Below are 27,131 nucleotides of genomic sequence, written 5' to 3' on the forward strand. Positions count from 1 at the left end.
GAGGAGCAGAAGATTACCAAGGCTAAATCTCCAGGCAGAGTCGCTGCCGGAAAGAAGCTCGCGGAGATGAACAGGAAGAACAAAGCAAAAAAGGAGGAAAAGGTGGAGGAAAGAGAAGAGGAATCCTTTATTAATCCTGGGTACATCATTGGCGCGTTGGGAGTCGCTATAGCAGCAGGCAGCCTTTACTTTCAATGGCGGGCATCGCAAAAGGTGGAATTTAAGGCGCCTCCTGTCATACGCAGGGAGGAGCCCCCGGTAAAAAGATGTAGGATTCCAGAAATGGATTAGAATTTCTTTTCACTATGTAATATAATGTCAACCAAATTGATTGACGCCGTCCAAGAAGCTGCTATCACAACCTCCATCATCGCCGGTATTGGCTGGGTAGGTAAGAAAGTCCTAAAGGAGGACCTTACTGAGGACCCAAGTAAGAACCTGAGTAACTTTGCTAAGATGACCGCTGCCGTATGCGGGGCTATCATGCTAAGAAATTACCTACAGAAGGAAAAGTACCTGCCAACGACATAATCTAGAAGCAAACTGTGTTTGCTGGTATATAATGGCTGGCGTGGTCGCAGGTGGAGTTATTGCAGCTTTAGCATTCACTGGAGCTAATTATGGTGGTCAGTATTTGGATAGATTAGTTAGAGGTGATCGCAGCGGAGATTTGGCCGCTGAGAGGAAGAGACACGATTTGGCGCTGGAGAAATATCAAAGGGACGTGGCGGCTTGGAATGAGAAAAAACAAGCTTACAGGGATTGGTTGGATAAGAACTACCAAGACAAGATGCAGGCGGATAAGAACTTCGAAAACACAGACTACGCCTTTAAACTCTATGCGCAAGCGCATCCCGCGGCATCGACGAGGTTCAGAAAGCCTCAGTTTAAGAATTACTACCAGCCTTCTAAGAAACAAAAAGATAGCGAGTTGGTCTTCGTAGGAGTCGCAGGGCTGGCAGGAGGCGTAGCTTTGGCGTATCTGCTCTAACGAAGGGGAACTGTGTTTCCTGAAATATATGATCGTCTTTTTGGAAAGCGACAAGAATGACTTTACCACTTACTTGAATCCTCCCATTAAAGCCCATAAAGTTCGGCTCATAAGTTGCTCTTTGTACAATTCTTGGTATAACCTGATTAGGGGCATAGTCACTGAGCATACAGGAGGATCTAACTATCAAGCCGTATTGCTGCCCGATGGACATTACACACCAATCACGCTGGCCAAGGAATTAGCAAAACACGGTTATACTCTTACCACAGGGCTGCCGCACGAAATGACCCTCAAACATAATATGTCAAATTATTCAGCAACTTTTGGAAAGTCTGACCCATTGGGATCTTTATTATGTGCCTCGGGCAAGACAATTACCGACACAGCCATACCTGTGAAATGGAAAGTCGCATCCTCTTACGAAGTCTATTGCGACTTGGTCAATAGTTACAGCAATGGAGAAAGGTCTTCTCTTATGTCCAAGTTTCTACCTAAGGGTAATCCATTCGATCTGGTAGAATACACCCCCATTTCTTTAAGCTATGATTTGTCTAATTTGGTAGAAAGCATAAACATCACCATTAAAGTGGACGGAAAGACGGTGGATTTCAACGGACGCAAGATCAATCTCGTCCTGGAATTCATATAATGGGCCGCGTAGAGGACAAACTTAAAAGGATTTATTACGGGCCCGAAGGCTATTGGAGAGGAGCGTCAGCTATCAAGAAACTCGCGACCGCGGCCAGGGTATCAGAAGAAACGGCTAAGAACTGGCTAAGAAAACAAACCCTCTGGCAGGTTTATCTTCCCGTGCCCAAGTACATTCCCAGGCCCAGCTTCACCGTAAATACCCCCAATGAAGTTCATCAGGCGGATTTGCTTTTCTTGCCGCACGACAAGGTGAGAAGAAAGACCTATAGATACGCTTTGACCGTAGTCGATATCGCAAGCAGATACAAGGACGCCGAACCCATAACCAGCAAGGATTCTGGGGAAGTCGCAGAAGCCCTAGGTAGGATTTATAAGCGCGTCTTGAAATGGCCTAAGCTGCTGCAGGTGGATGCGGGGACAGAGTTCATGGGCGTGGTTACTAAGACCCTGAAAGACCACAGCACTAAGATTAGGAGAGCCGAAGCTGAGTACCACAGGGGTCAGAGCATCGTCGAAAGATTCAATAAGACCTTAGCCGAGCGCCTCTTTGGGTACCAGTATTGGAAAGAGCTGGAAGATCCCTCCAAACGCAACAGGGAATGGACTCAGAGGCTCCCCCAGGTCGTCGCGGCTTTGAACAACGAGGCGGCCAGGGCTACGGGAATGAAACCCAAGGATGCCATAAAAAAGAAACACGTGGAACACAAGTCCTACGTCAGAAGTTCGAGGGCGGTCGGACTGAAGGAAAAAAAGCTCCCCCGCAACATAGTGGTCAGATACCTCTATCAGCCGGGAGAACTCGAAGGTGGCAGGAAGAGAGCCACGGATCCTAACTGGTCTTTGGAAACGTATGAGATTTCGAAGTCCGTCACCAAGGAAGGGCAGCCCGTGTTGTATTACCTAGATGGCCCAAGTCGTGGATTTGTCAAGGAAGAGTTGCTCATAGTCCCCAAAGACTCAGAGTAGTGCTGCTCCACGCGCCCGATTGCACTCTAGGCATGTCAGTCTTACGTTGCCTCTGCAATGCCCGCGTTTGTTATTCATACGATCCACGGAGAACTGCTGATCGTCATTTGGGTCAAACCTCCATAGTAGAGGTATGTTACATTTGGCACACCTTGCCCCTTTCTCATAGACGTCGTCCACGCATAGGTCGAACGTCATATTTTTTTCTTCGTCGTGCCGCTTGTAGCGAAGGAGTTTCTTAGCAATGTTCTCCTTAGCTACTTCTTCTGGCGTCTTATCGTAACGCAGTTGCGGCCCCCAGGCTCTTTTTAGTTGTTTGGCATATTCTACGCGACTTACGGCGGTGTAGATAAGGTTACTCCAACATAGCCGCTGGTCTACGATCCATAAGGTTTCTTTTATGGTAAGCCCTTGCGCGCTGTGGACTGTCATGCAATAGCCCAAGCGCCAATCTGGATGGGAGGTTATTTTTTCCACCTTTTCTATGGGTACCCAGGCTTTATCGTGCGTTACTGCATTTTGCAGTTGGATGTCGGTACCAGATACCCAGACGTCTCTTTTTTGCATGCGGGTGTCGTGGGGTTTGTAGCAAACAGGTACGGGATGCGTAGGGAAGCGCTCTCGGTGTATATTTAGCAAATCCTTTTGTATGCGAGACTGTGCTGCGCGTTTGCTGCTCAGCACCAGATCCTTTGGATGCCAGGCGTATAGGAAGTCCTCGTAGGACTTCGCTCGTACGCGTTTGCGTAGTGTTTTGCATTGGTCGGCGTCACTAAGGCCCCTTAATTCCGCTTTCAGGTTTCTTATTTGATCCTTGCTGCGGTAGTCGGCGTTAATTTCCTCCGCATGGTCTACGAAATCTTTTAGCCATTCGTGGGGCATTTCTCCGGCTATTGGAGGAGGCTGGCAGGGATCTCCGGCGAATATTACTTGACACATTCCACGGAGGAATTTTACGAATTCTTTGAGGATTTCTAAAGGAACGGTGCAAATCTCATCCCAAAGTATCACCGGTGGTATGTCGTGGATTGCTTCCGGCACCCATTTTTGTCCATTCCAACGGAAGAAGCTGTGGTAGGTCTGCGCGTCGTGGCCCATTTCGCAGAGTTCTCGTTCCAGCCGATGCGTCGGCGTTAGCACCTTTATCTTAGGAAAGAGTTCTAACACACGCGTCGTCTTACCGCTGCCTGCCGTACCATAGAGGTAAGAGAAGCGTTGGTAGGAAATGGGGTCGGCAACGGAAGGCAAAGGCTCCTCAGTGGGTGTTACGACGCCTTTAGTATGCTCGCCGTGATACTCCACGCGTGCTCGCCAGGCTCTTATCTCCTCATCTTTAACGCGCCATTGTCCACTTTCTGCGAGTTCATCGGCAGTGTAGAATTCCTTCATCTTTTCCAACACGTGCGGTTTCACGTACAAGGAATCCGTGGCTACGCGCGGCACGTCTTCTTTGTCAAACCGCAGGAGCATTGCAAGAAGGTTAATGTGCGCGTAGGCTAACATGCTGGCACGCAGATGGTAATACTGCGGTCGATGGTCCTGGTAATAATACAGCGCATTCCATTCATGTAGTTTATCGTCTACGAGGTAATCCCATTTCTCCACAGATACCATCGTTCCTTTGTCATGCGCGCGCTTGATGAGGAAGCTTAGCTCACCTTCGTCCGTTATTAGGCGCCGCTGCATATGTTTTTCACCTTCTTTTGCGCCCTGTGTGAACTTTCCTATGACCACCCGCGCCGTGGGGTTGTGCTCCGGTAACCATTGCGTGAAGGCGCTGTGTCAAAGTATGGCTTCATGCGCTGTGTATTTTAAAAGTTTGCGCTCTTCAAAGAACTTCAATAGGGGTATGGGTATCCATTCTTTCTCCTGCAGGTGCTTTCCGTACCACGCATAGATTATGGGGTGCAGACCCGCTGCTAATTTCCAGGTGGTCAACCGTACAAACCACGTTGCTGGGGCGTCGTAGTGACCATCCAACGCAACACGAAAGAACTGTGAATCTGGATGTCCGTAACGGTCGTAATATTCCTTACAATCTCCTAGGCCTTTGAAGCTTGCGGGGTAACAATGTTTCATATCCAGCGACACGTATTCGTCTTCATCGTACTCCATGTTCCACAGACCACCGTGACCGTGTTCTACACAAGCTTTAGCTATATCTTTGAACTCCTCCGGTGTGGATTTCCACCCGTTCCTTTTCTTTGCGGCTAAGAAGTCCAAACTGCGACTGCTAAGCACTTCGTCGGAGAAGTCTTCTCCTAAAGTCTCACAGGCGCTTTGAATGCGCAGCTGTTCCACTTCAGGACGATACAAGGTGCCGTCTTGGGTCATAAATTGACTTCCCTCCGCGTCCATTAACCAAATGGAATTCTCGTGGATTAGTTCTGCAAGCGGTGACTCCTTGTAAACGCATGTTTCTTTCTTTTTGGGGAACCTTAACTCCCTCCACGCATGTGCGTTATGCTGGTAAATTACGATAGGCGCACCCCGGCCCCCATACTTGTGCGTCCCGGAGTAGATGAAGCCGTCGGTGATGTCTTTCACGTGTATGCGCCTTTCTAAAGCAACCTCTAACTTCTTGATGTTTTCAATGGTGGCTCCTGCCCTACGAGTAGCATGCTCCCATTTCCTGATGGCTTCTCTTCTCTTCAACGTAAGCTTACCTCCCCTAGAGGAATCCTCGAAGAACTCTCTAACTAACTTACCCACGCAGTTACCCGGATGCCGCATTGGTTTGAGCTTCTTAACGTCCGGGTTCTTAATTTCATACGCACCGTAAATAACCACGGTGACCGGGTAAGCAACTTCGTAGAACAACATGTCGATGCCCACCAGCGCCCCAGGACGCGTGTCCTTGTTTAAAACGAACAGGTCCTTCCTGCCAGACGCCCGTATTGGATTCCTGCCCTTTTCTATTATCCACTCGCCGTCTAAATACTTTATAAACGTCAACTCCAGGCGGTAATTACCTTCGGGCATCAAGCCAATTATCCTTTCTGCTCTTTCCTCGTCCATCGTCTCGTCTGTATCTCCCTCCATAAATGTCGTGAAGGCAAAGTCGGCCTCTAAGCGGTCCAGCACCTGAGTTCGCAGTCGGCGCACAGTCTTGTTACTAATGCTTTTGATGGTGTCCATCTATATCTAAGGAATATTTTATCCTCCGTTTGCGACCTTGCCCATCGTTTCGGCTATCTTTAATCCCCAACACAGCAGCAGTAAGGGGCTCAGCGCGCAACATATAACGGGACACGGGTAATTCCCGCGGGGGACGCTAGTGCATAAACACGGGTAATTCCCGGGCAATTCCGAATGGTGACCGCGAGTCCCCCTTACTGCTGCTAGGCTCCCATGAGTTGATAATACAGCATGCCAAACTCAAGACAGGGGCACTAGTCGATGAGATATGTGTGAGTCTTCGATGATCGTATGTGAGATTAACCTTGAAGAGGCACTAAGTCGTTATCTAAACTTGGATAGAACTTTATAGTAGATATGAAACACCGGTTTCATAAGTGAGGTGCTGTATGGGGAGGGGTGGTCACCTATATCTATTTTTTTTAGTTTGCTGGATTGCACCACGTCAGTGCAATCGGGATGACGTGTAGTGAGGCGTTGGAGTCTTAATCGGGGTGGGTGAAAAGATATGACCTTAATGGGAATCGAACCCATAATCTTCTGATCTGAAGTCAGACGCGATAACCATTACGCCATAAGGACGTGGAACAACGACGAACACGTTTTTCAAATTTAAAAAAAAAAATATTTATTCATAAAACGCTTAATGCATGTGAATACAAAATAAGTTTAGTTACAGCTCTTTTCATTATTTAACCAAGTATGATGTTTCGATTGTTATTATACACCTATTTCAGAAATCGTTGTCGCACCAAAAGCTTCAAGCAACAAGCCAAGACCGCAGAGAACGCCAGTACTTTTAGCTGTAATTACTTTATTCATGGTGCATTTTCATTTATTGACTTTACGAATTGCTCCAAGCAAGGCTGCTTGAGATGATAATTAGTGGAGAGCTATAGCCACATGCATGTACCAAGTATAATTAAATTATAATTAAAAGTACCGACGTTCTCTGGAGCCTTGGCTTGTCACTTGAGGCTCTTGGTGCGACAACAAAATAGAAGTATATTTGTTCAATAGAAACACCCGTCGCTTGAAACTTACAACTTACAACATTTACGATTTTCTATTTTGTTGTCATAGTAACTGACTTGTAATTAAGTACATCATTTACTTTAATCGAAGACAAAGAGACTTATTGTTGAGAGATTAGTCTTCAAGCATGCTTTATTGCTCGTCATATACTGTACAAACAAAGTCTGTGGAATATAGTAAACACAAGCCATATGTTTTTTCTTCTGTTCTTATCTGTTTCTTCAGTTACAGCTAGCTTAGAATTTTTCCCACTTGGGTATTGACTTTGCGGCAGCTCTCAATCGTTCTGAACGTCGTGGAGGCTTTACAACCCCGGGGGGGGGGGGGGACTCCCTTATAAAAGGAGGCGGGGGTCCTCGTCGAAAATTTCGAAAATGACCCCTAAAAGGGACCTGTATTTTGGGATGATGGGCGTGGCAGTGATGAAATTTAACCCTTAAGAGGGACCAATCGATAACGCATTTGGTGTTTGCTGTCTCGATTTTATTTGCATCAAACGCCGTCTGCTCTAACGAATTTATGACGACGTCGTCATGTACAAATCGCTTGCCTTTTTTTAGATCTTGTACCCTAAAAGGGACCACAAAATTCAGTTGGTGGGCATTCCGTCGTTATCACCCTAAGCGGGACCAAAACCCTGATGTTTCAAACCTTAAAAGGGACGACGAGGACCCTCGCCCCCTTTCATAAGCTACCGAGTCCCCCCCCCCCCCCCCTTGTTTACAAACATCTTTATATTTATGAGCATCTTGATAACTTATGCACTCAAACTCGATTTCACTCATTCAGACTATGGCATATGTAAATCTCGATTAATTGTGATGTCAATATTTCTTATTATAAATATTTCTTTTCTCTTAGAATAATATAGAAGACTTTGAAGCACATTTTCCTAAAACCACAGGGATGCTTTTCAATGCTTTTCACTGCTCCACTCCCGCGTGACAGGCGGGACTCGGTGACTAACCACTATCAAGGATTTTTATGTAAATATAGACCACAAATGTTTTTCACTCAAGTTTCTTTATTTTGTATATTGCAGTCACGATGATTTAAAATATTTAATGTTCCCAGTTTGCTGATCCCCAGTTCTACTAACACATTGGTAAACCCTTTTAAACCTCTAGGTGTTCTGACATCTGGGTTGTAAGGTAATAAAGCATATTCAATTAGTTCCTTCATGCTGGTGACTGGGATTCTTCGTTGATGAAAAGTCATTTCTCCATGTGAATTCCAGTACAAAATGTCCTTAGAAGCGGCCATGCCGTGAAGTAAATTTAGAGCCCTTCTCCTTCGGTAGGTTTTTAGGAAGCTGTTGTACCATCTGATCAATTTCATTATCCAAAGGCCTCTCCTCACTAAAGGTCTCCGAATCGGATAAATCTTCCTCAGAATCTTCAACCCACTTTCTCTCCATGATGATCGCTGATTTGTTGACCAGGGTAGAAGGAGACTCTAGGGCTCGAACAGGGTTTTTATACCAAAAAAATAGCTTAAGGAAAAATTTAGGCCAAGAATAACAGAAAGAAATAGCTCTTATTAACCGAGTGCGAGGTCCGTATCGTAAGTTATGGACCGAGTTTTTCCCACTGCATTAGAAAAAAATGAGAATCCATAACTTACGGTACGGACCATGCAAACGAGGTTCATAAGATATTTATTATATGGCAAGGCATTGAGATTAAAAAGAGGCGAAGCAACAAAAAACATGTCAAATGAGAACTGCATTGGAAGGGCTTCCTGTACGTGCCACAAGTCATGCAGTGTATATTGGTTCACATGAAATATAAATGCATAGATTTGATTTTTATTATTGTTATTAAGTTATTGTTGTAATTTTTTGCAGTCCCCCCACTCCCCCCCCCCCCCCCCAATATTTTCAGCTTCCGCCGCCCCTGTGTAATAACACATTTACGTTAATTCCACTTATAAACCTATCTTCAATTCATTTACTGAATTAGCCGCTATTCACCACCCTTTAGTTCGTAGTTTTTTCTATTCGTACAAAATCGCTCAACTAGCTGTGCCGTGTAGAGCCTTGATCGAAAAAGTTGTCGCTTGTATGAAAGAATTGTCGCTTGTATGAAAGAGTTGTCGCTTGTTTGATAAGTTTTACATTTTAATGTAAAACTAAAAATTAAAAATGCCAGTGACTTTCAATTATCTTTAATTCTTTATTGGAGGTTTTCTGACAATTTTCATCAAGAAATATATTTTTTTGATGAAGATTTGAATGTTTTCAAAGATCATAAGTACGTACATTCAGTGAACCATTTCGTTTTTCGGTCCGTACCGTAAGTTATGGACTGCAAATTGACCAAACATAGCGCGTGAAATTACCTTGCCATATAATAAACATTCTTATTTAGCTAAAGATGGATCAAGAAGTAATCTTCAAGAACTCGTGTTTTTTTCTGAGCAAACAATTGTATCTTTTACCGTTTTAAGAAAAATTGGGTTCGCCTCTGATTGGCGATTCGAATTTCATAGATAATTAGCCAGGAAAGCGTAAAATGGAAAACGTCCCGATGGTACACTTTGACAATGAATGTTTCTAGGACAAAACTAGCACCTGGGTGGCTGGCTGTGCGTTGTGTACATTAGCCTGCGTGGCGGCTCTAGGGGATTGGGGACGAGGAAAAAGGGAATATCGAATATCAGAAAGATATTTCAGCGAGTGAATATTAATAAATCAAAGATTATAACAGCAAAGTTCCGGCTCGAATGAAAGTGTTTTAATTTTGGAGCGATTTTCGTCCAAGTCAGTGCCACTAAGTATTTACTATTTAACTTGTTTTGCAATTTTTAAATTTTTTTTTTTTTTGCTGTTTAGCAATCGGTTTTCCTAGGATCACACATAGTGAATATCGTTTCCTGCGCAGCCAATTTTTTCATCCTGTCCCGGAAAACTGAATATTTACAAGTAATGGCTTAATCTATGGCTGCTACCTCGTCATGAGCAACAGCCTTATGATGCTCTGGCAACTACAGAGCACGTTTACCAACTTCTTATTTAACTACAATCGTTAGGCAAGCTGACAAGTAATGGCTTAATCCATGACTGTGACCTTGTCATGAGCAACAGCTTTATGATACTCTGTCAACATACAAAGCATTTTTACTCACTTCTTATTAAACTACATTTGTTAGGGCAAGCTGACAAGTAATGTCTTAATCTATGGCAGTGACCTTGTCATGAGCAACAGCCTCATGATACTCTGGCAACATACAGAGCACGTTTATCAACTTCTTATTAAACTACAATTGTTAGGCAAGCTGACAAGTAATATCTTAATCTATGGCTGTGACGTTGTCATGAGCAACAAACTCGTGATACTCTGACAACGTACAGAGCACGTTTATCAACTTCTTATTAAACTACAATTGTTAGGCAAGCTGACAAGTAATATCTTAATCTATGGCTGTGACGTTGTCATGAGCAACAGCCTCATGATACTCTGGCAACGTACAGAGCACGTTTATCAACTTCTTATTAAACTACAATTGTTAGGCAAGCTGACAAGTAATGTCTTAATCTATGGCTGTGACCTTGTCATGAGCAACAGCCTCATGATACTCTGGCAAAGTACAGTTTTTAGGTAAGTACAAGAAGTAATGCATTAACCATCTATGATGGATGTGACTTCGTCATGAGCACCGAACAGCCTCATAGGAACAGAGGGAACAGTGGGCACCAGAGTGGGTACAGAGCTATTGTACCCACTTCTTACGTCAATCTACAAGTTTAGGTAATAAATGGTTTAACCATTTATGGCTGTGACCTCGTCATGAGCAACAGCCTCATGATACTCTTCTTTTCGTCGTCGTCAACCTTCACCAATAACTGACGCTCTGCTATTACTAGCATTTGTTGTTCATCAGATGACGGGGCTTTGTCTGGTTCATATATCTTGGCTTCACTTTGTAGCTGAAGAAAGAGATGATTTTTTAAAGAAAATAAGCATTTATTAAAGACTGCTTTTTTTGGAACATGGAATGATTTTGGGTGGACTCTGGACTCAGGGGACTGACTATAACACAGAAAAACCAACAAGTACAACGACAAAAACAGAAACGAAATATGGCAGCCAATTTGAATAACTATTGTTTGCACTGACTAGCGGCCTCTCATACATGTGAAAGCGCTGTTGTGTTTCCACGTGAACACGAGACTTGTCCGCGCAAAACAATAGTTATTGAAATTGGTTTCCATATTTCGATTCGGTGTTTAGCAACATCAATAAAACAAAACCATTTTTGATACGCCATATATGATTTAAAAAAACGTTTTTGTACTCACTCCAGCAGCTTCGTCGTTCGTTCTTAGAAGAGTTAATGCAGTCGTTACTGCTGAACTGCTTGGTTCGGACTTTCTTCTCCTGAATAAATATTTTCCTTCCAAGCGAATACTCCCTTCAAAAGAAAAGGCAAAAGCTGATGATTTATAAATCTCGGGTCATAGTCCAGTCATCCTATGAAATTTTGGGGGGTGGGGTTGGAACAAATTGCAACAGAATTTTTTTCAATGCTGTTTGACCTGTTAGGGTAAGTTAATCAACATACTAAAAGTCCCAAAAAATCCCTTCGGTGGAACATCCCTAAAAACGGCTTTTAATATTGTCAAGAATTACACAGGAAGCCCAATACGGAGAAAATATCAATTTTCCAAACAAATATATGTAAACTTGCTTATTTCCCTGATTTTACATTGTGCTGAGGCATTCATATCAAAATTAAGTATAATCTTGTCAATATTTTAATTTAAAAGATAATAGCTAGATATATTTTTCAATAAATGCAAATGTGAATACCACAGGAAGCCCATACTTTGTAAATTTATTATAAAAGAATTAAATGGGACCTAAAACTAAGTAATTTGATAGTAATGACTCTCTTCTATACTTATCTATCTCTTATAAGTACTTTTTGTCGTTTACTGAGAAGCCAGGATTTAAGAAATTTGAAAAGAAACACCTGAATTTGCCTTTCCAGACCTCTCTTTGGAAAAGGTAAGTGATGCTTTAGAAATTCAATGAAAGGCTAGCACTTGCCATGCTATGGATGCCAAATATGGATGTGATCGATATTCTCAGAAAATTCCAAAAGGCTGAAAGAACAGGCAATGCTGCTGAAATGCTGCCCTATTTTGCTGCCTCGGGACACTATATGTATGCCAAGTCTGCTTTCATCTACTTGAAAATGATGGCTGACCTTGAAGATAAGAACCTTGAAGTGTATAAGAGTTTCCAGGAGGGTCTACATGTCGTGTGCAGAAGTGATCCATATTGGGCGGGACTGTCCACTGACCTTACCAAGCAAGCACCTAAGCAAGTACTTATGAGAAGTAGCCCGGTTAACTCAGTTGGTAAGAGTGTCGGTCTGTTGTAGGGGAGGTGGTGGTTCAAGCCTCGGCCGGACCATCACTCAGGGTCTTAAAATAACTAAGGAGAAGGTGCTGCCTTTGTAATTATATCTTTAGACCTTCAAGTCTTCTCAGACAAGGACTTAAAACTGTAGGCCCTGTCTCCCAACCCTTCCTAACCTACAGTAAATGGGGGACATAAAAGAACCACTGAGGACGTAAAAAGAAACCCTGGTAGTGACCACCCTCAGTGCCTCCACTTTATACTAACCATCTCTCATGTTTGTAAATTGCACAAAAAAGCAATCTGTCATTCACGAGTCAATGTAAAGCGCATGAGAGCATCTCCCTATGATTCATGTGCTATATAAGAATCAAATTATTAAAACTATTAAATTATTAAGTATAAAAACAAGTGGCGGTCTTACCAGGGGGCGTGGAATGACAAAGGTGCAGCGATTGATATGGGTGATGTCCATGCCTATGTGTGCAGCAGTCAACAACGCTATGCAGAGTCTAACAGGTGTCGACTATTACACTAGTGAGCAACATATAGACACATCAATAGCTAGACAACAGCGCGACTTTAAAGATACAATGGAATTAGTTGCCTATCTTCACTCAAGAAATCCGTTCAGTGCAGATCCTTCGCTACGAAGTATTTCGACAGGCGTAGTTGCAAAAGAAACGGTTAACGCAGATAAAGCCAAACAAGTAGGAGAAAGTATACTTATTTCAATGAAGGTTAAGCTTGTACATTATAAACACACTTTCAAAAAGAAAGAACAAGCTGTAACGTTTGTCGCCAAGAAGCTCCTGTTCCACAGGGTTCGTTCTCGTTTCCACTGGCGGAAGGTATGAGAATCCAAAAGAACTGTTCCAGTTTGAAATGTGTAGTTACCCTCCAGCACTTTTTGATGCTTCTCTCCTACCACGACAGGCAAACAAACCTGCCTTAGCCGAGGCCATCTGGGAGGAAGTGAAAGATAATTTACCGTCTGAGCTTCCAAAGCAAGAATATGCCTTTGTGCTGGATAGCGGTGCCCTACTTCACTGAGTTTCATGGCCTCGTGGTCTGACGTACAATGAATTATGTAACTTATACATCATCCAGTATATAAGTTTCAGGTATCCCGGCAATGTCACGACTGTTTTCGACGATTATGAAGACGGCCCTAGTATAAAGGACTGTACCCACATGAGACGTACAGAACAATATGAGGAGACAGTGAGTTTTCAACCAGACATAGAGATGAAAGGCAAAAAGGAGCATTATTTGTCAAATGCCTCCAACAAACAATGGTTTATCAACCTGCTAAGGGCAACACTTTAATCAGCTGCATATACCACAGTTCATGATCCTGGTGACGCTGATCTTCATATTGTGCTCACTGCCATTGATATGAGTCAATTGTTTCCAACTATTCTAGTCGGAGACGACAAAGACTTGCTGATTCTTTTGTTGTACCATGTAAACAGTACAAGCGCACATACATTTTTTTTCAAGCCAGAGCCAAAACTAAGATCTACGAAAAGAAGAATATGGGACATCAAGAAAACAAAGTTGATTTCGAGGCCCAACGTGTGTGACAACATACTCTTTTTACGCGCAATACTTGGGTGCGATACCACTTCTCGATCGACTTCGCGGAATTGGCAAAGGGCTGGCATTAAAGAAGTGTAAAATAGATGAGTTTCCGTCAGCAAGCAAACGTTTTCGGGTGTCAGGCAACCACAAAGACTGATCTGATTGCTCAGTGGAGAAAAAGCGATTTTATCTATGTACAACAAGAGAAACGATAAAAAGTTTGATGAGCTTCGATATACATTTCTTTGTCAAAAGGTTTCTACTGGATCTTCATTTGTTCAGCCAGAAAACTTACCACCAACATCTGGAGCAGCTGCATACCACAGCACGAGAGTGTTCTACCAAGTCCAACAATGGAAAATGAACAAAACATTAACACCTTCATATTGGAGATGGCAGATTGTGGATGGCAAACTGCTTCCTATCAAAACAGATTGTACAGCAGCTCATAAGGCACTTCTTGAGATAATCAGATGCAATTGCAAGTCAAACTGCAACCATAATCGATGCACTTGTAAAAAGTATAACTTGGATTGTTCTAGTCCTGCATGCGGTACCTGTCAGGGTTACAGCAGTTGGATTTATAGGTGGTGAATGCATTCAGTACTGTTTGCAAAGATGTTTTGATAATGATAGGGGTTTTTCAAATGATATATTGTTAAATTTCTATGTTTTGTAACAAAATAATAAATTTGCAAAGTACGGGCTTCCTGTGGTATTTACATTTGCATTTATTAAAAAATCTGTCCAGTTATTATCTTTTTTGTTTGAATATTGACAAGATTATACTTAATTTTGATATAAGTGCCTCAGCACAATGTAAAATCAGGGAAATAAGCAAGTTTACATATATTTGTTTGGGAAATTGATATTTTCCCAGTATTGGGCTTCCTGTGTAATTCTTGACAATATTAAAAGCCGTTTTTAGGGATGTTCCACCGAAGGGATTTTTTGGGACTTTTAGTATGTTGATTAACTTACCCTAACGGGTCAAACAGCATTGAAAAAAATTCTGTTGCAATTTGTTCCAACCTAAACCACAGGATTACTGGACTATCAAACTCTTGTACGGAATGCATAACAAGCAACACCAAATTCGCCGTAGATAACGCGAAACAAAAATAATATAGCTACATCTTATTTTAAACAATGCGCTCGTGCATTCGTGTTCCGTTACATTTGATGTACGCACGCGATGTTTGGTCACCTTTACTTGCTCGGTCTGTGCTTAACGTTTTCGATTATGGCGGCAGAGAGAGCGCTTGGTTTTCAGTATCAAATATATTAGTACAGAGTCTTACTAACTAACCATCTCCGGGAGAATATATATATATTGTATTATACACACATTACCCCCATTACCTCCCGACCATTTAGCTGTAGATTTAATACCTTTATCTTTCAACCACTTTCGTCTGAGTGACCTAATGTTGTTGATCGTTTGCGAGGAAGAGAAGGTGTACAGTACTGGATTGATGGCTGAGTTGACGGGAAGTACGAATACTCCCACCCAGATATACACAGAAGGGTCATTGAATTTACCCATCAAAGAGAGCACGCCAAGAACCATGATTGGCATCCAACAGCAGAAATCGGTCAGAATCACAAAGAAAACCCGCTTCCCCAATGAGGATTCCGCGTTATTTGATGATTTACGCACTTTTCGACCAGAATTGCGAACTTTGACGAATATCGCGATTTATCCAACAAGAATGAAGAAAAAAACTGCGCCATTGAAGTCAATGAAAACAGCAACTGAGTACTCCCAACCAGCAGGACGATCGGTGGACAACTGTAGCGGCAGACAGACAGTGGAACGGCCGTAAAAACTGAAGCCCGATATCTTGTCGTTGAAGTAGCTTGGAACAAGAAGGGGAGTGAAAGACATGATGAATCCAATGACCCAGATAAACAGACAGAGAACATGAGCCAGTTTAAAACTGATGCGTCTGGCTGAGAAGTTAAAGAGAATTGTGTTCATCCTATCTGCTGTTATGGCAGCCAGAAGCATGACTGAGACTTCGCTGGACAAAGTAGCAATGGCGCCTGCTATTTTACACTTGACACCGGCTCTCCACTCCACGTCGTGCAGAAAGTATTCTCCCTTCCATATTTCATTGTAAGTTCCAATGAGCAGAAGATATACTCCCATGAGAAGATCAGAAAACGCGAGATGGCAAAACAACAAAGATTGGACTCTGTTTATCTTTCTTCGTGATTTTCTTTGTTTTTTGAAAAGCAATGTCCACCATATTATGACAGCCAGATTCCCTAAGGCAGCGAAAACACCTTCGATCCACATGCAGATTTGTACGTAAATGCTTTTGAGCATGTCATTACAACTGGAGAACTCGTTGCCAGGGGATTCGCATTGAATGTTTGGGATGGAATGGGTTGCATAGCAACATATGATGAAACTATCTGTTGACCTGGGGAAAAAAAAAAAAAAAAAAAAAACAGAACAGAAAATTACCGACCTAATTCATCTATTAAATATTAAAACTTGCAGCATGATTTAGTCAAAAAAAAAAAAATAATAATAAATAAATAAATAGATAAAATAAATAAAGCACTGGAAAATACAACTCACAGGTATTCTAGATTGCGCAGATCATCGAAGACATCTTTTGACACGGTTTGTTCATTGACTGAATTGTTCCTTAATGTCCTAGAGATAAATAATGTGAAGAAATTATCTTAAAAGAGTATTCATTTATGCGTTCTTCTAAAAAAAAATCTTACGTCATCATGGATTTTCGTGGGATGTCAGGTCATTAGTGGGGAGTAAGCATTACGCGCATTCTAGAGACATTCTAGCTATATATTTTTCCTTGAAAATGACTTACAGTTTTCGTAGTTTCCCAAGGCCTTCAAAAGATGACTTGTCGATATGTTCAATTTTGTTTTCATGAAGAAACCTAAGGTATAAATTAAGGAAGAATCAACTTAAAGTAACGAAGAAGGTTGACTTTTTCAAGATTACAAAAGCGGATTCAGGGGTGGTGAAGGGGTTGGGTAGCCACCACTTTCCCTATTGCTCCCATTTCTCAGTATTATCCTCGATAGGTGACCTCCCTTTTTCCTTTCATTCCTGGTAAAACCTTAGTAATAGTCACCCCACTTGTAAGATTGCTGGATCAGCCACTCGATTATAATTCTTTAGTTCAGCAACTAATCACATGATAAAAGAAGAGTCGTTACTTACAAAACATTAAGATATTTTTGCTGATGGAAAAGACCATAAGGGATCTTCTTGATGACGTTATCTTGAAGGTAGCTGATGAAAGTAATGAATTAGAAAGCATGCAGTAACTTCCTTCTGCAATTTCACTCTACCTTCCCTCCATCTCTCCATCCCTCCGTCCCTCCATCCCTCCGTTCCTCCATCCCTCCATCCCTCCATCCCTCCATCCCTCCGTCTCTCTCTCTCTCTCACGTCTTCGATCACTCGAGACCCAAGAGGTCGTAATCACTTAATCACTTATACTTACAGATATCTTAAGTTTGTGTTGTTTTGGAAGGTGAGTTTATTCAGTCCCTTTATTTCGTTACTGCGAAGGCTCCTTAAACATATCAAGCGACATAATTAACATTGTACATGATGCCCACTGCTTTAACTATTGATAAGCAGTTGCGATTCTGCCGTTTACAGTCAAAACTTGTGAACTAGCTGAATACTTACAAAGCACGGAGAGCTGGAAAGCCAGAAAAGGTATCCATTTCAATGCTTGAAATCAAATTTTGTCCAAAATCTCTGAAATGTTGTTAACAAAGCATCACCGTCAGGAGTGTTCTTTTTGTGCCATTATACATTCTTTTAATACTTTTTTTCATACTTACATTACTTCAAGTCCCCCTACATCACTGAACATGTTTTTCTGCACTTCTTTGATGAAATTTCTATTAAGTCGTCTACAAGTAAAATAGGAGCTCAGAGAGAGGATTATTTTAAAAGAAAATTATTACCATACCAAAAATCAAGACGTTTTGAAATAAATGATCTGACTTAGATAAAAACGGTAACGGAGGTAAACCAAGAAGGGACTGGCAACAAAGGTGTCTAGACTAAGGGACACAAGGCGGCTCAGTTCTTTTCTTATCTCCCTTACCTCAACCGGCAAGCTCCACAGGTGGAAATTAGAGTTCATTAGTTCTTTACACTTTAGAAAATAATAGACATTTAGTATTGACTTACAAGGTCTTTAACGATGGTAGGTTTACAAAAGACATTTCTTCAATCGAAAATATTCGATTATAGCTCAAGTCGCTGAAACAGAAAAAAATTAAAACAGATATGAATGATTAGGTGAACAGAGATGAATAAATAGTGCACAGAGTGGCGGATCTAGGATGATTTCAAAGCGGTTGGCTGTTAACCAAGAATCAGGTATTTAAAGCGGACACCCTCGGGACCGTCAATGGCTGTCCGTAAAAGCAAGGAAGTTAATTAGGGTCTTTTCTTTGTCATTACGTTTCGCCAGGAATTTTTTCCACCTCCCGTAATAGCGAGGTGCCCGTAATATCGGGGTGTCCACAAGACGAAATTACTGCATATACCAGTTCCTCTCTAGATTTTATAGCATTCTTTATTTTCATTTGGAAATGACCAAAGTTGGTGATTGTTCCCAACCACCTAATCCACCCATTAGCCCTTGTGTAATCATATACTTACATCAAAGAGAGATAACTTTGTTTTACGAAAGCATTGCTTTCCACTTGGTAAATCTTATTACCTCGAAATAATCTATAAATGAAGAAAAGAAAGCAATACTCATAATCGTGAAGAACAATGATGTATGCGCTTTTGTATGGGATAGGTACAATAACAAGAGTTAAAAATGATCCATGTACGATAATGAAACGAATTCGGTGCGACTTTCCTAGGTAGACACCCTTCACTGCACCTCGATCTATTTTTTACAATTTTCTTGACATTTCAAAGGTTTCCTCATTTGATTTTTTAAAATTCTTTTGACATGAGAGTACAAGAGGTCTATGTAAAGACTTGATACTTACATAGCATTTGTTTTCTTGGGCAGACGCTTGGGAATAGACTGTAGTTGATGTGAAGCCATGATGATTCCGCCATCTGCTAGTCTCCGGCAGTTACATGAAGAGGGGCAGTCTGAGGGGGGAAACATCGCACAGAATTGCCCATCAACTCTGGTCATTATCCAAATGAGAGAGATTATGTGAAGAATGGGTAGGCATTTTTTAAAGAATCATTATACTATCTTCATACTATTAAGAGGATTTGAAAAAAGTTGGAAAAAACGACTAAAAATATTTTTTAAAGCAAAATTCGCGGGCATTTTCTCCAAATTAGGTACCAGTCTCCACTCGGACAGCTTCTCGAACAGTACCAAAATATATGCCGAGTTCGTGAGCAAATTTGTCCGTTTTAAAGCGATATATAGAGACGAAATTATGGATATTGAGCAATATAGAGGCATGGTTTCTATGGCTAAACAAATGGCGGTAGAAGGATAATTTCTTATATCAAAAAAAGTATTGGAATTTCGTCATTTTGGACTGTTTTGCTTCGTTGGGTCAAAGTTAAAACTCCTGAAAAATCGCTACTTGCTTTCAGCTTCAAAGAAAGCTGGATTTTGGAAGCAATTAAGCAATGGTTGGGCAACCAATTTCAGTTGTTACTTTGAATGATTTTTTTTCACGACGAAAAGCAGGACCCGAACAAAGTGCAGGAATGATAAATTTCCATACATATACATCACCAAAATAAATGGCAAGCTTATATTGTGTGGTTGTCATTCTTTAATATTCCCATGTCACTTTTCTTGCATTACCTTTCGATTTTCTTCACGAAGCGCTTAAACTTTCAAATTGTGACTTTGCCTTATAAATATAAACGGCCTTGAGAGGAAAATTGATATTGGGAAACTGGAGTCTAGTAATATATTCTCTAATTTCCCGGATGTGTCAATCAATTCTGTGCGATGATATGGGTCAAAACTTCATTCTTCTATCCCATCCTTTTACAAACAAGAAAATATGACCTATAACCACAACGCCAAAGTCAACGTGCTGCAGCATACCTTGAATACAGCTGTCATCTTTTGCACCTGGAGAAAGAAAAAACGATATTAAAATATTTGTCCTAGTGTAAAGTTATTTCTTTCAACATCCTCTCTCTTGATCTCTACGTATCTCCTTCTACCTTCTATGATCTGATAGTAAATCTTGAATCCTGGTGCAAAAAACTTTTCGTTTGAAAGAAAAACTATTCTGATCGTGTTTGATTGTGATAGGATCATTTGTGGATATCTGCAAGTAAGTAGAACACAATAATCATGCATAACAATCATTATTTCGTGACAGTTTTAGCTCTTGATCATAAAGTCATAAAGACCAATGGATGATTGGATATGGATACAATATAAATAAATAAAAATATATATATATATATATATATATATACAGCCATTTGCGAAAGTTATGGCCGCTTCCAATATATATACAAGTATATCAAAAGCATATCAAAAGTTATGGGATATCCTCCATTTTATTTTTTTCGAGTTGTCTATCATTAGGGCTTTCTGAAAAAAATATCAAGAAAGATATCCCGCCCTTTCTGATATATTTTTGATATACTTGTATTTATATTTGAAACGGCCATAATTTCTGCAAATGGCTGTATATATATATATATATATATATATATATATATATACACTCGATTGCAGAAACGTTGTAGTATACATTTATACATCTATACAAATATCTAATTTATTCAGTATATCTAATGAGATGCATAATACAAAATAACCATTTTCAACGCTTAAAACCGACTGATTTATAATCTGTGTGATCTAAGAAAGAAAAAATATTTTGACAGTCATTGAATGAAACAAACAATTAATAAAGCAATTTTTCCGTTTTGCATATCATTCAATATACTGAATAAATTAGATATTTGTATAACTGTATTATATATATATATTGTCAATGTATCGCACATTCCCTCAAACTCGCTCATATTTCGAGCTTTTGAGTGTGACGTCGATCATATGGAACAACAATCGGCTCCAAAACGAAAAGCAGTTTTAAGATTTTTCTTACTTTTTCTTCGAGAAGATTTTTTGGTCCAAAATTCTAATTGTTTGAGGGGGAGGTTAAATCCGTCAGATCTTAAAAGGTCTACATCATTTATTTAGAAGGACTGTAGGCACTAAATCCTGCTCGCTGGACCAATACCTACAGTCCTTCTAAAGAAATGCATTGATGTCTTAGTTGATTCTATCACCTCGATCGTTAACTCATCACTTATGACTGGTCTATTTCCTTTGCATTTTAAGCACGGATTGGTTACTCCCATCATCAAAAAGAAAAATTCTGATCCTGAAAACCTCAAGAATTATCGTCCTATTACCAACTTATCTTTCTTGTCGACAACAGAAGACAACAGAACGCATTGTATCTAAACAACTAAATCAGTACTTGCAAGAAAACGGACTCTATGCTTGAATGCAGTCTGCTTATAGACCAAATCACAGCACTGAAACAGCACTGTTACGTGTACATAACGATATTAGCATAGCGCTTGACTATAATCATGACGTCATTCTGGTCTTGCTGGAATTAAGTTCCGCATTCGACATGATTGATCACCAAATTCTCTTGAAGCGACTCCAGGTTCGGTATGGTATCCATGGTTTGGCTTTAGAGTGGATCAATTTTTATATAAGTGGACGAAAACTATCAGTGAAGATTGGACAAACGACATCAGTACAACGATCTTTATCTCGAGGTATACCACAAGGCTCGGTCCTCGGTCCACCCCTTTTCTCACTCTATGTCGCACCTATTAAAGATATCATCGAAAGTCACGGTCTCAACTGTGCTATCTATGCCGACGATACACAACTGTATGTAACACTAGAGAAGTCTCAACACCTAGATAATGATATTGCTCACCTACAGCAATGCATCGCATCTATCTTCCACTGGATGGCAGCTAACAACTTAGTATGTAATGAATCCAAGACCGATGTTTTCCAGTTTTCATCATGATTCCAGAAACATGATCTTCTACCACACATAAACATTGGTGAATCTGAGGAAGCACCTACGTCTTCAGTGCGTAACCTTGGTGTTACTCTGGACAGTCATCTTACAATGAACTTGCATGTAAACCAACTCTGTAAATCGGCATCTTTCTCGCTTAGGCGTGTAGGTCAAGTCAGACGGTATCTCGATGATCCGAGCACTGAGAAACTTGTCCACGCTTTAATAACGTCAAAACTGGACCAGTGTAACAGCATGCTCTACGGGCTTTCTGATAAAGAGTTATCCAAGATTCAAAGAGTTCAAAACTCTGTAGCGAGAATAGTATTTCGAACCAAAAGATGTGAGCATATTACACCAGTTCTAAGAAAACTCCACTGGCTCCCCATCAAGAAGAGAATTATCTACAAGATACTTCTAATTGTCTACAAAGCTCTTCATGGTCTAGCTCCAGAATATATTAGTATCAGCATAAAGAAAACCAGTGTACTCAAAATCTTCCTCAAGGCCAGGTGGTGGGAAATGGGCACGAATACACATCACTGCACATGAAGGTAAAACCACCCTGATTTCTTAACCTAAAACGCCCCAGCACCATCGAACCAACTGCCTATATGCAATGTGTCGATTTCTCTTATGTTCAGGACCTTGGTAAGCCTTATTGCCATAATACTGTCAATACTGAAACCATGCAGCTTCCCGCAGTACCCATCGATTTAAACAGACTGCCTTGAAACCAGGATTATTGGTAATACAAGAAATTGGCTCGCTAAGATTTTCCTCTTCGAAAACTTGCTGGTTTTTGCTTATTGTTTGAGGTACTTCATGACAACAAATACACTCAACATCTCGATCCATTAATTGGCAATGCTCGCACGTACACCTAAAGAATAATCACAAGGCGAAAGTCTACAATTATACCTTTAATTGAATGACCTGAAATAATAATATATAAATAAAGTCACTCTATAGATACCAATCTAAATTCTGTAGTCGGAGATTCACAGCCTCAATTGAAGAACTGGAAGAGTTGCTATCCGAATCTTCTTCCTCACTTAATGAATGACGACGAATTGGCTGGAATTGATATCCCTGAAAATCAAACGACTCCTCCAATTCTTCGGCCAAAAACTCGTCCAAATCTTCACTTGACATATCACTGATATTAGAAGTACTACTGGATGAGGAACTCATGTTTACAATTTCAAATCCTATCCAGAAAACCCTGTACGAAGAAGCTAAATTACTTACAAGAAACACGAGCTAATGTAGTGTTTATAACACCGGCCGCGCAATGACGTCACGAGAGATAGCCGCTGACTGCTTGTGTGTTCAGAAGAGCTTCCAAGATGGCGGCGACCATGTCAGCGATTTAACGCTACTTTCAAGAATTATTCCTCGGCTGTGTTACAAGATATGCCAAAGAAACTTTGCAAATAAGTGAACTGTGGCCATTAATATAAGGTTAGGTCGTAAAAAAGTAAAGTTCTCCTTTAAGACTTTTCTTTTTTGCAACGAAATACGTTGTTGATATCACTGATATCACTGATATGATATTTAAACATGATATATATATATATATATATATATATATATATATATATATGTATATATTTCTGCATTCTTTTTAGTTATTATTCATATGATTTTATCAACATTTTTGATTAATTTACTAATTAATCATTCTTTTATTTTCAAATTTTTTCTAAGTATTTGTTACGACCATTGAGACAGGTGTAATGTGCTTTATAAGAATTAAAGTTATTATTATTATATTATTATTATTATTATTATTATTATTATGTAAGATGCAAAGTGTAACAACATCATGTAAGTACAAATGCGATACCTCGTTCCACAGTAGCGACCAATACGAGAACTCGACAGGGCTTCGTCTCCATCATACACTTCTAAGTAGTCAGCTGAACACAGCGGGCTCAACTCCAATTCAAATATTTTAAATTCCAAACGAATCACGTGACCTTTTCTGGCTTTGATTATCCAGGAACAATTCTCATTCATTAGATAGAAATCAGGATAAGATGGTAACTTAATGTAGCCTGTTTTGTCGGTCAGAATCTCGTTACAAGCTGTGTTAACAAAAAAAAAACATTAAACGCTATAAATTTTAGTAATAGTGACTGCCAAAATGCAAAATAATTCAGTGAAAGAATGTTAACATTGTTGGTTTGTAAGGGGAGTTATAACTTAAGATCTAGTAAAGGTTTATTACTTGCCCCATTTAATCGCAAGACCAGGAAAACATTGCTGTGGCGGCACCCGTTCTCTGGAATGCACTTCCCGCAGACCTTCGCGCCATTAAAGATGTTATTTTTTTTAAGCGCCATCTTAAAACTCACCTTTTTAAATCAGCATTTTGATAGTTTTTCAGTATTTATCAATATGTATATATTTATTTTATTTGTTAATAGTTATATAGTTATATATTATATTATATTATTATTGTAATGCGCGTATGATCATTGTATGGAATGGCGCATAATAAGTGATTAAATTACAATTATAATTATTATAATAATAATTATTAATTATTATTTGTTTTAGCGTTTATTATGTTATAAGCAAATTCTTCAATCTAGTCATAACTTTGAAGCGCTGAATTTCTTAAACGCTATTGTGCAGTTCTTGCCTTCGAAGTGAAGTAGTATAGTTAAATCATTGAATTTCCGAAACGCTATTTCATAGTTAACCTACCTTCTCTCGCTGATATTGGATTCATGAAGCATTTACCCGTTTTCTCAGGAGTGTGCAAAGCTCCTATAGACAGTAATCCTGATCTATTTGTCATTTCTCCCTCGATAACAAGCTGCAAAACAATATTATAAAGATACTATTTTAGTTGCATATTTTATATTAGTAATTTTCTTAAGAAACAAAACCACGAATTCTTTGTCATCAGTCCTACAAATCATTCATGGGAATAATTATCTAACCTTATATGCCGATACTGCTACTATTGGTACTTGTCCATCCCTCCATCTACTGTCTTCACTGTCTTTGACCATCCATATGGGTCTCTTAGTGTGTTCATTGTCATCCAGTTCTTGATATATCTTCAACGATCTCGCTCCAGATCCCCAGATCTTATACTTAAACTTTAAGCATCTGAGAGAGGAACTAGATGACCTCTCGTATCGCGGGCTCTCTATCGTTGCCAAGCTTGGTGTCTCAGGAAGCAATGGACTAATTACGCTCTGAACAGATCCTGAAATTATTATCACGTGCGGATTTATATCATGGTTTATATCAAATATAGTTTCGAATTATGATGTATAAATAATCAATAAATACCTTCCTTTCCTCCACAAGTTGATTTGTAAATCTGAATATCACTAGATTTATTAAGAGGAATATTATTCAAGAAGTCGTTCCATCGTAATAGGTCTCCAGTCTCTGTTCCACATTCGTACGACATATAGAGTATATATTGCTCAGACAACACTTTACTCCATATGTTTAGTCTACTGTATTTAACCTCGGTTTTCTGATCTTGGGAATCAAAAGTGACCGATATTTTGTTACCACCTACAGAGAAGTTAGAAACATAGAAAAAGTATTTGAGTTCCCTTGGGTTTTCCTTTGTTTGCTTGATTTTGTTGTTGTTTTTATTTTTTGCCATATATTCAAGAAGATTAATAGCTATTTAAAACATCATTACAGAAACGCTTTAGGCTTAACTTACTATACAGTTCTTCTTTGTCCAACACTCCCATTCCATGATGCATTGCAGCACCGTCGATGTACGTCTGCCACACCCCAAAAATGAACATCCATGTGACACAAACGTGTCTCCATTTATTGTTTCCATTTCTGAAACAATATGGAAGGAAAAGAAATAAAAATGAAAGGGTTCTTCAAAAAACAAAAAGAAACAAAGAAACACACACACACACACACTCACACACACACAAAAAAAAAAGAGAGAGAGAAAACAACACCAACAAAATAAAAACAAACAAAAACCAAAAAACAAACAAACAAAAACAAAAAGCAAAAAACAAACAAAAAACATAAACATAAAACAAAACAAAACAAAACAAAAAAAAAAAAAAAAAAAAAAAAAAAAGAAAAAACAGCTATTAGGTCTTATGCATAAGATATTTATAGCACTTATCTGTCACTTCGTAAAATAATTGTTTATGTGAATGTTGTTTACCTCGTAACAGCATCAATCTTAACAAACGCAATATTAATGCCAACATCCTTCGTTTTTTCGACTTTCATATAATCGACATTAAGTTTGATTGGTGATGAGATCATGATTTTGATTGACATCCAAAGACACAAGGTTAATTGGTGCAGCATGTGGCTCATCTTGATATTGACAGAGTAGTTTTTATGGCCAAGCGAGAAACCAATGTCTGACTCATAATCCTGGGTTAAGCTGCCACCTGAATAAAGACACCATTGAATGCTATGGGATATATATTACATGCAATCCCTTTGTGTGTGTGTTGAAGATACTTCTAGGCGGAGTCCACAAGTTCTGCCCTAGAAAATATAAACCTCTTCATGGTTTTGGGTATATAAGAGGATCCAGTTACCTTGCATGAATTACCTTTTGATTTTATGGCATTTGCAACCTTTTCATAAGAACTTTCATCAAGTACGTTCCACTGCACTTTCTCATCACGTCTTTTCACCCAGCCTTTCCATTCGTTTTTAATAATGCTTTCTGAAAAACAAATGTGTTGTTAAAGTCAGTGGTCAAAATACAGAGCAATTGTAGAACAATACTATGAACTGCCATAAATAACGCTCAATAAATAAATTACTAATATATATATATTTAGGCACTGCCTCAAAGCAGAGCTCCCGATACACAATCTACAGGGAGCACAATTTGAGTAAATCTGAAAAGGAAAACATAAAATCGGGAAAAAAATCTTAAATTATTTTTTTCTTCAAGATGAAGATAATATCTTCCATAATAAAAGCCATGCTGTGAAATCGAATCGAAATGCACCACATCCGAAATGACCCGTAAATCTTCTGTCCTTTCGCTAACTACCGTAGTTAGCGCGTTTTCGAGGCTACGAAACCAAGAAACCATAAGAGGCGAATGTATAGGCCAACAGATAGTATGAGCTTATAAAATCAGCAAAAATACGGTTCTAAATTTTAACAAATTCCTATGAATTATAATCCAAAATGTTCACGAAAGCCCGGGGTTTTCAAATCCAATTCTGTTTTTTTGACAGATTCTCTTTTTATTTCAAGGAGAGACGATTTTCTAGCTTGACCCCGGTTATGTCATGTATTCTGGTAAAAAACATCCAATAGCGTACATTCAACTCAAAAAGTACGGTGTTTTTTTTTCAATAGCATTCAATCTAAACCATATAATACAG

General features: G+C 39.8%; 2 protein-coding genes and 1 pseudogene across 2 annotated transcripts in view; 1 reads left to right on the top strand and 2 right to left on the bottom strand.

Annotated features, from left to right (window-relative positions):
- Window positions 1–9,206: 9,206 nt before the first annotated feature.
- LOC116287841 (uncharacterized) lies at window positions 9,207–15,436 on the bottom strand. Its single transcript, XM_031694536.2, has 3 exons — window positions 15,127–15,436; window positions 11,085–11,197; window positions 9,207–10,712 (listed from the first exon to the last, which is right to left on the bottom strand). Exons 1-3 carry the CDS (start codon window positions 15,311–15,313, stop codon window positions 10,554–10,556), a joined length of 459 nt encoding a protein of 152 aa, XP_031550396.2. The 5' UTR covers window positions 15,314–15,436; the 3' UTR covers window positions 9,207–10,553.
- On the top strand, window positions 11,987–14,328 carry LOC148904606 (uncharacterized; annotated as a pseudogene).
- LOC116290494 (uncharacterized) overlaps window positions 15,434–27,131 on the bottom strand; it is a 45,104-nt gene continuing 33,406 nt past the window's right edge. The window contains exons 17-35 of the mRNA XM_089025026.1: window positions 26,339–26,455; window positions 25,937–26,171; window positions 25,463–25,590; window positions 25,072–25,305; window positions 24,714–24,985; window positions 24,475–24,586; window positions 23,609–23,849; window positions 19,913–20,019; window positions 19,791–19,817; window positions 18,751–18,859; window positions 18,407–18,478; window positions 17,930–18,001; window positions 17,575–17,646; window positions 17,417–17,488; window positions 17,226–17,297; window positions 16,940–17,011; window positions 16,581–16,652; window positions 16,325–16,402; window positions 15,434–16,163 (exon numbers count right to left, since the gene is read on the bottom strand). Of these exons, the coding sequence (XP_088881152.1) occupies window positions 15,434–16,163; window positions 16,325–16,402; window positions 16,581–16,652; window positions 16,940–17,011; window positions 17,226–17,297; window positions 17,417–17,488; window positions 17,575–17,646; window positions 17,930–18,001; window positions 18,407–18,478; window positions 18,751–18,859; window positions 19,791–19,817; window positions 19,913–20,019; window positions 23,609–23,849; window positions 24,475–24,586; window positions 24,714–24,985; window positions 25,072–25,305; window positions 25,463–25,590; window positions 25,937–26,171; window positions 26,339–26,455 (2,894 nt within the window). The remainder of the gene's footprint in view (window positions 16,164–16,324; window positions 16,403–16,580; window positions 16,653–16,939; window positions 17,012–17,225; window positions 17,298–17,416; window positions 17,489–17,574; window positions 17,647–17,929; window positions 18,002–18,406; window positions 18,479–18,750; window positions 18,860–19,790; window positions 19,818–19,912; window positions 20,020–23,608; window positions 23,850–24,474; window positions 24,587–24,713; window positions 24,986–25,071; window positions 25,306–25,462; window positions 25,591–25,936; window positions 26,172–26,338; window positions 26,456–27,131) is intronic.

The sequence above is a fragment of the Actinia tenebrosa genome, unplaced genomic scaffold, assembly GCF_029948245.1.
Source record: "Actinia tenebrosa isolate PJP-AT-01 unplaced genomic scaffold, QUT_ActTen_1.0 PGA_scaffold9__36_contigs__length_13948895, whole genome shotgun sequence".
NCBI lineage: Eukaryota > Metazoa > Cnidaria > Anthozoa > Actiniaria > Actiniidae > Actinia > Actinia tenebrosa.